Source organism: Emiliania huxleyi (assembly GCF_000372725.1).
Source record: "Emiliania huxleyi CCMP1516 unplaced genomic scaffold EMIHUscaffold_466, whole genome shotgun sequence".
NCBI classification, from domain to species: Eukaryota; Haptophyta; order Isochrysidales; family Noelaerhabdaceae; genus Emiliania; species Emiliania huxleyi.
Genome location: NW_005198494.1, coordinates 10,605 through 18,881, shown reverse-complemented (window position 1 = coordinate 18,881; position 8,277 = coordinate 10,605). Strand labels below are relative to the sequence as shown.

At 67.8% G+C, this 8,277-nt stretch overlaps 3 protein-coding genes across 3 annotated transcripts; 1 reads left to right on the top strand and 2 right to left on the bottom strand.

The window, feature by feature from the left end:
* Positions 1-1,120: 1,120 nt before the first annotated feature.
* Positions 1,121-3,219, bottom strand: EMIHUDRAFT_445534 (hypothetical protein). The gene has a single exon (XM_005768176.1). The coding sequence runs from the start codon at positions 2,272-2,274 to the stop codon at positions 1,228-1,230; it is 1,047 nt and encodes a 348-aa protein (XP_005768233.1). The 5' UTR covers positions 2,275-3,219; the 3' UTR covers positions 1,121-1,227.
* A 2,417-nt stretch (positions 3,220-5,636) lies between these two features.
* Positions 5,637-6,367, bottom strand: EMIHUDRAFT_119240 (hypothetical protein; the record flags this gene model as incomplete). The annotated part of the gene is made up of 2 exons (XM_005768175.1): positions 5,637-5,765; positions 6,032-6,367. The coding sequence occupies 2 exons, from the start codon at positions 6,365-6,367 to the stop codon at positions 5,637-5,639; spliced, it is 465 nt and encodes a 154-aa protein (XP_005768232.1).
* Positions 6,368-6,676: 309 nt separating this feature from the next.
* On the top strand, positions 6,677-8,112 carry EMIHUDRAFT_245564 (hypothetical protein; the record flags this gene model as incomplete). Its single annotated transcript, XM_005768174.1, has 6 exons — positions 6,677-7,102; positions 7,240-7,311; positions 7,384-7,558; positions 7,632-7,742; positions 7,768-7,892; positions 8,017-8,112. The coding sequence occupies 6 exons, from the start codon at positions 6,677-6,679 to the stop codon at positions 8,110-8,112; spliced, it is 1,005 nt and encodes a 334-aa protein (XP_005768231.1).
* Between the last annotated feature and the right edge of the window lie 165 nt (positions 8,113-8,277).

Genomic DNA, 8,277 nt, shown 5'->3' with positions numbered 1-8,277 from the left:
CTGGAGGTTTTGCCGACCCGTTGTACTCACAACCCCCTTGGTAATTTAGGGGACCAGACAGGGGATCTGATCAACCCCAATGGGTTCGGGGACGTGGAAGGCTATATGATTGAAGGCTCCTATCATCGTTATATGACTGCAAGAAACCCGTGCTTTGCAGCTCAAATTCCCGGCTACGACAGGTCCACCGATCAGGCTTACTCGTCTGTCTCGGCTGGCGGGAGTGGAATGCGTACAGACTGCTCTCTGGGAAATGATGCGGTATGCGGTGGCAATTTCTGGGAGGGGGGCAGCTTTCAGCTGTTGGTGTGGTACGTGAGTGGCGATTCTTGGCCGACGAAACAAGTGCAAAACTATATCAAGTTGACTGGTGATTACCCGTATGTGAACACAGAGGGTTGGTCGATCGGCTGGAGGTACTATGGGGACACAGAGTGGCCGACCTTTGCGGACGACCCGAACCGCCGGTGGCTGATGTGCGTCAAAGAAAGGGGGTAGGGCGCCGGCTCTTTGCACGCCCCCCGGATCCAGAAGCCTGTGTGCACGCGCTGGGGGGGGGGGGCGGGGGCAGGGCTGGTACCGGTGATTTGTGGATCGAAATAGCGGTGATAAAGTGTCCAACTTTTTGCAGTGACACGAGGCACCAGGAGCTCGTCGCAGCGCGACGCCCATTCGTCGGCTCCGCCCGACTCAACTCAACTCGACTCAACTCTTCTTCCGCGCCGAGCGGCCGACGCTTCGCCGACGGACGGCCGACGACGCCGGGTGCTCCGGTGTTTGCGCACGCTCGCGAGGCTTTGGCGGCCGAGCCGCGCGGCCGGCCACAGCATTTTTCACAACAGGCTGGCCTGCGGCGCGCACGCCCGCCCATTTTGCGCGCACGCGCCGCGCGGCGGCTTCCCCCTTCCCCTCCCCCAGCTGTCTGCGCGCGACACGCGGGCCGTGCTCCGCATCGCGCGTCGCGCCACGCGCTCCGTGCGACGCGCCGCGCGCCCTCGGCATGGGTGTTGGCTCTCCTCCTGCCCCGCACATGCGCGGCACGCGCACTCTCCCAACCCCCCCTTTTGTTGATAAACCGCGGAACCCCCCCCCCCCAACCTCTTGTTGACCCCACCGTCGTCGCCGCAGGCGTGCGGGACGCGCTGCTCGGCGAGCGTCGCGTGCTGCGTCGAGCGAGGCGGAGGCGAAGGCGGAGGACGCAGTGCGACGCCGGCGACGGTGCGCGCTTCACTGGTTGCAGGCGAGCTCGACGAGCCGCGCGCGCTTGCGCTGGGTCGCATCCTCGGCCGCGTGGGCTGCGCCGGTCCGCGTGGGCACCTCGGCCGCCGCCGTCGCCGTCGCCATCGCCGCCGCAACGTCGTCTTCGGAGCCGACGGCGCGCGCCCTCTTGCTGCCTCGGCACTCCGGCGGCAGCGGGGAGTCGCGCGTCGCACATCTCGTCGCAAGGCGCGAAGTGCGCGAGGCGCGCTGCATGGTGCCGAAGACGTCGCGGCGCAGGCCTCCCGGGCGGCAGCCGCACGGCTCGACGGCGGCGCGACCCCGCGCTCTCTTGGCGCCCGCGTGGACGATGGGTGCGGCGCGTCGTCGCGCGCTGTCGCGCCGCCAGGCGGCTGCGGCGCGCTTCAACGCCTCCGACGGCGCCGCGTGCAGCAGGGCCGCCCGCACGCTGGCGCGCTCGGCGCGGCCCAGCTGTCGCCACCACTGCTGGATCTTCGACGCGGCGCAGCGCTTCCGCTCTTGGTGCACCTTCGAGAGCGCGCTCTCCGTGAAGCCGTGCGCGCAGCGCGCTCTGCCCTCGGCGTCGATCCAGACCTCGTGCTCCTTGGGCTTGCCGGGCACCTTCACCGCGAGGACGTTCATCGGCTGGAGCCGCTTGGGCGTGCCGTCGCGCCAGAGGACGCTCGCGTACGGGGGCACGGCGACGCCCTCCGGCAGCGAAGGCTTCGCCTTGAGGTCGGTGTACAGGCCCTTGGCGTCGCACTGGCACGCGACCCACGACGGCTTGGCGCGCGGGCGGGCGGCGCACCGCCAGTGGTGCATCTGCGTCATGGAATGGCCGCACGGGCAGAGCTTGACGCGCTTAACGACGTCGAGCCACACGGGCTTCCCCGCCTTGGTGTCGGGCATGCGGAAGCCGAGGACGCCGGAGGGCAGCACGCGGAAGCGCGCGTCGACAGCCGACGCCTCGCGGGAGGCTGCGGTGGCTGCGGTGGCTGCAAAGGCCGCGACGCTGGGCGGCGGCGGCCTCTGACGCTCCGCGTCCTCGCCGACCATGGCGGCTGCGATCCTCTCTCGCCGCCCAAGCTCTCGACGCGGATGCCACGTTTAGCGCACGTGCGCCCTGCGAGCCACGACCCCCACGTTCAAAAGAGCGGCGCGACTGCGGGCGCGCGTTCAATCCGCTCGGCTCGACGCTCTCGTTGTCGTGAAGCCGCCTGCACGCATCGACACGTCGCACAACGGCGGCACCGGCTGCGTCCGCTGCAACTTGTGGTGCCGAGCGTCGCATGCGAAAGCCAGCGAGAAGATCGGCATCGTCGGCCTCAACAGGAAATCTGCCGACGACTCAGCTGCGGTGCCCGACTACATCGTGGCGGCCGAGAAGCTCGCTGAGAATATCCAGAGCGAACACGCTCGCTGCATCGAGGCGGTGTTGGCTGCGCAGTCAGCTGTGGAGCAGCCGTCTGCTGCCGGCTCTTCTACTGGCGTCGATCCGACTATCCTCGAGGCCAGATGATGCAGCTCGAGTCGGCCAAGGCGCGCGCAAAGGAAGCGAACGCGGCCGCGCTTATCGCGCAGCGGGCGCACGAGGCTGCAGAGGAGGAGGTGGAGAGGCTGCGCAGCGTGCTCGAGCCGAAGAGGCAGCGCACGGAGGCGACCGTCGACGAGGATGGGCCAGTGCATGGGCGGGCCGGGAGCATGGCGCGGGCGAGTGGGACCTCGCCGACCACCGGCGCGAGATGACGCGCGTGCGTAACCGGCGCGAGGTCAAGATCGGCTCGGCGGCGGCCGCGCCCGAGCCGCGCACGGGCGAGCATGGCTACCTCCTCCACCCTCGGCACGGGCTGCTCGGTGGGCTCTGCTACTGGGCGCGGGGCGTGAAAGCATACGCGACACGCATGATCGTCGGGCTCATCAAGAAGGTACAGTACAGATCCAAGGGATTGAAATCGGGTTCTGGAGGGTAGGTAGCTAATTTCTAAAAGGAGAGGTGAAATCCACCGCATTCCTGCCCCCACCCAGTTCCCAGAATCCGGCCCGGACGCGACACGACCACCAAATATGGTCGCTGCCGCGCCTCGTTCGAATGGTCCTCCACGCCGCGCCGGTCGTCACCGCTGGCTTGCGGGCTGCTGTGACGACCTCGCGCGCTGCTCGAGGCGAATTCCGCCGTCCAGTCGGCTTCGTCGACGATGTCTGCTAGTGCGCTGCTCGCGCGCGCGCTCATCTCTTCAGCTCGGCGTATCGGCTTGCGCTGCCGAGCTCGGCACTCCGAGTCGCCCAGCTGGCCTGACGCGCGCGGCTGTCGCATGCGCGCTGGCGTCGCAGGTCGCGCACCGACGCGGGAATCCATCGTAGATGGCGGCTGCGTCGACAGTAGCGCCAAGCCGCGGTCCGGTCGTCCGCCCGGCGGCCAAGCCCAAGGGCGGGGAGGGGGCCACCCGCGCTCGCGCAGGGAGGCATGTAGTAACGGCTTAACGCAAGGGAGTCTCTATGCGACGCGGCGGCGTCCTCCGGGTCCGGCGCCGTGGCGAGAGCCAGAGCTCGGTCGCGATCTCACTCATCCGCCGCCGCGAGCTGCATGCACCATGCATGCAGCGCGACTGACATGCGCTGGCCTGTACTAGTCTCGTGTCCAGAAAGAGAAAGAAAACAGACCCAAACGAGGGATGGGGGGGGGGGGGGCACAGGGTCCCCACCTGCACGAGCACGTATGTATGTAGAAAGATGAACAACAGTCAGGCAGGATTTTGCAAACGATTTTCAAAAAAACTCTTTCGCGGCTCCGTCGAGGACCGGGCGCGCCCCTTTCCCGGCGCGGCGTAGGTCCCACTCTGACGTATAGAGGGGAGGCACGGACAACGGCCCAATTCATCAATTCCACTCATCTTCTGGTGCCTAGCCCCGTGCAGCGGCGGTCCGGCAGGCTGCCCCCAAGGCCCCCTGGGCCGCTGCGGGTTTTGGAGTTATGCTTTGGCACAGCTTCGGCGATGGCGGCCCCTCTCTGGGGCTTGCATAGGCGGGGAGTCTCCCCCGCTGGTCTCCTCATTCCCTTTTTTCTTTTTCTTTTGAGAGCAGGACGCCGGGTTTGTCTTGTATGTGCGCGTCGGGCCGGGGCGTGAGCGAGGGGCAGAAGGGGCGGGGGCGTGCGGGGCAGAGTGCGTGTCGGGCCGGGGTGTGCGAGGGGCAGAAGGGGCGGGGGCGTGCAGGGCAGAGGCCCAACGTCGGGCGGCTTGTCGGGGTCCGGAGCATTCGAGGGGGGAACGAGGAGGGGGGAATGGGCGGTCGGCGACGAGTAGAGCGGCAGGCGCGTACGGGGTAGCCGTCACTTTCCTGCCTCGAAAGGGCGGGGCTGTCCCGGAAAGTGAGAAACGCCGGGCAGCGTGGCGCATTACTGAACCCTCCCATACGTGCTCGTGCTCCTCCTTCGCTGTCCCATCTCCCCACCTCTTTCCCGCCTGGGCGGGGCGGTGGGCGGGCGCGCGGTGCGGCGTGGCGTGTGCGTGTGTGCGACTGCAGCGAAGGACCGCTCGCAGAGGACCATTGGGTTTGTACTATTAACAACGAAGGCGCTCTCAAAAAAAACTCTTTCCGGGCAGCGAAGGCGGCACGTCGACGACAGATATGGAGGTGGAGGCTCGCGGCGTCAAAAAGCGAAGAACCGGTCCGAAGGCGATTGCCGGCAGCAAGCACAGCACGCTCCATCTAAGGTCTCGGAGGAGCTCACGGCCCATAAAACCCAAACCTAAAAAGGGCGAGCGACTGCGGGCCCAGGGCGAGGCGGCGGCGGTGGCAGTTGCGGCGCAGCGCGAGACGGCAAGCGTTAAAAGAATTCGCCTGCTGAGCAAATTGGCCGAGAGGCAGCGAGCAGCTGGTGAGACGGAAAGTGCGAAAGCGACAGAGGAGCATGTCGCTGCGGCTCGAGCGGCCCTGATGCAGCTCGAGCGGCCCTGAGTAAACTGCTTAGTGCTTGTGCAATCTCCTACAGAAAGTACCATTGCGCACCACGCAGCGCGCGCGTGTGTGTGCCCTCTTTCTTCTGCTCTTCCCTTTGTGCTCGCGAGTCGCGTTCACTCTCACCGCGTCTCTACGCCGCCTCATCTCTCTCTGGGCTGGCAGGGCGGCTGGTTTAGCGCTCTTCTCTCCGGGGAAGTGGGACATTACGTACGCGCGCCACATGCGCTAAGAAACAACGGGCGGTGTCGCATATTTTGCGGCTCCGCCGGATTCGAAGCAACCTCCCGCGCGTGATAGTCTGGGCGGACATGTGTGCGGTGTGAGCCCGGGCGCGCTAGCTGCTAGGCTCGCTCGCGAGCCCGACGAGCGTATGTGCATGCGTACGGGTTCGTGCCCCGCCGCACGCGCGCGCCCTAGCGCGCATCTACCGACCCCGACAGCTAGGGCCAGTCCAGGTGCTAGAGGATCTTCTTGGCCTGGAAGAAGGCCTTGAGGTAGTTGATCTGCCACAGCCCCATCACTAGCAGCGTGCACATCATCGCAACCTCCACCCACACGAGCCGGCCGCGTGTGGACGCGTCGAGCGCCTGGGAGACGGAGGTTGCGGCGGTGGAGGCGTGGGAGCGCGGGTGACTGCGAGGGCGTGGGAGGCTGGGTGGCGGCGGAAGCGGCGGCAGCGGAAACGTGGAGAAGGGGGCGGCGGGGACGGAGGCGGTGGTGGAGGTGGTGGTGCGAGCGGTCCAACAAGGCGCGTGTTGAACGAGGCGAGCGCTGGCGATGCGCTGCCTCTCGGCTACACGCGCGCCTCCGCCTCCTCCGCTCTCCGCCGCATCGTCAGCATCTCCCCGTGGACGTGGCGTGCCAGGTTCTCCATCTTCTCAATCTCCTGCTCGAGCGCCTCGACGTGCTCGCGCTTGGCGGCCAGGTCGTGGTCCGCAACCTCGAGCGCCGTCTTTGCGACGAGCGACGCCTGTACCGCCGCAGCCCTCGCGACGACACACACCCGGTGCTCTCCGTTCTCAGTCGCGGTGACGGAGAAGTGGCCCGCGGCGTCGGTGGACTCGAAGAGCGTAGGCGTGCCCGCTGCCGGCGAGATCACCCGCATCGATGCGAGCGTTGCATTTTCCGTGGTGGCATTTTCCTTTGCAGGCCCAAAGCTCCACTCGCCGGTCAGGATCGCTTTGGGCATGAGCAGCTCGGATATGCACTGCTCTTGCTCCGGCTGCAGCGTGAAGCTCACCGCGCACGCGCACGCGAGGAGCAGGCTGAGGAGGAGGAGGCGGAGCAGCATGCGTGTGCGTTGGACGCACGTGAAATAGCAACGGAATACCGGCCCGGGCACGGGCTGGCCAGCGCCGTGCAAACGTGTGGCGCACGTTTTCTTTTTACCCCGCGCTTCTTCTTCTTCTTCTTCGGCAAAGGCAGCGGCAGATCGTGATCTTGTTGGACCCCCTCGCGAGTGCGACGCCGCTCTCCCCTTGCCGAAAGGCCCGAACCCATGTCGCCGCTCCTCGAGGTAGCTCAGATCTCTACAATCCCCTCCTCCGAGTTCATCGCGGCGCTGGGCGGCTGCTACGAGAAGTCGCCCTGGGTCGCCGAGCGCGCGCATGCTGCGGCGCCCTTTGCCTCGCTCGCTGCGCTCGCCTCTGCGCTGCGCGAGGCGGTCGATGGGGCGACTGACGCAGAGCGGCTCGCCCTCCTGCGTTCACACCCCGACCTGGCAGGCAAGGCGGCGCTGGCGGGCGAGCTGACGAGCGAGAGCACCGCCGAGCAGTGCCACGCCGGCCTCTCCTCCCTCTCAGCCGATGAACTCGCCCGTTTCACAAAGCTCAACGAGGCGTACACGGCCCGCTTCGGATTCCCCTTCATCCTCGCGGTACGCAACGCCAACAAGGCCACCATCTTCGCCGCCTTCGAGCGGCGCGTCACCAACTCGGCATCCTCTGACCGCGGCCAACTCCAGCGGTCGCCCACACTGCAGCGCAGCTCTTCTCAACGCCCGCCCGCCCGCCCGCCCGTGCCGCGCAGGCAGCGGCGGAGCTGGCAGAGGCGGTGGCACAGGTGCACAAGATCGCATGGATGCGGCTCAACGAGCTCGTGCGGCCGAACCCGACCGGCTTCCTCACCTGCCACGTCCTCGCCACACGGCACATGGCTCTGCTGCCCCGCGTGAATCGCCTTCTTCACGGATGGTGGTGTGGCCAGGTCCTCGATACGGCGCGCGGCTGTCCCGCCGCCGGCATGCGGATCGAGCTCAAGCGGCGGGTCGAGTCGTCCAACGGCGCGCGCGGAACGCGCACACGGGTCCGCAAGACATGCGGTGCACAGACGCAGTCCACAGACGCAGTCACACATGCCGCGGCAGTCGGACCGGGAGGCGGTCGGCGATGGCGCGTGGCGAAGGCCGTCCCAGGGCCGGCCGGGCCGCTACCCCTCCGCCCGCCCGCCCGCAGGCGGTGGCGATTCGTGGGCGGAGGTTGGCTCATTCCTCACCAACGAGGATGGGCGCATCGTCGGCGCGCTGTCCGCTAGCAGCGGGGCGAAGGCGGCCGGGACGGCGCGTCGTCACGCATGCGCTGCTGCGACCAGGCGGGCCCGTCCTCAAGGACGGGGCGATGGCGCGCGGCGTGTACGAGTGGACCTTCCACGTGGGCGACTACTTCGCCGCCGCCGGCGCCACCTTCGCGCCGTGTGGCACGCCCTTCCTCGGGCAGGTGTGCGAGAGTGCACGAGATTGCACGGGAGTGCCCGCCCTCCTGCCGTGGCCGGCGAGGGGGGGGGGGGGGGGGGGCAGGAGCGCTGGAAGGAGCGTCTGGGGCGCGCGCCTCTTCTGAGTAGGTTCCCCTCCGCTTCGGAATCGACGACGCCGAGTCGCACTACCACGTCCCGCTCCTCTGCTCGCCCTTCTCCTTCTCCACGTACCGTGGCTCCTAGCCGTTTGTCCCATGGCTCCCCTGCGCCCTGGTTGCACGGCCTGTGGGATGGGCGCGATGGGAACAGGAGCGGCGGGCGACTCGGAGCGCCGCGCGCGCCGCGAGAGGGGCGGCCCCCCCCCCCGCAAAATCGGGTTCCCCCGGGGGCGGGGGGGCCCGGGGGCGG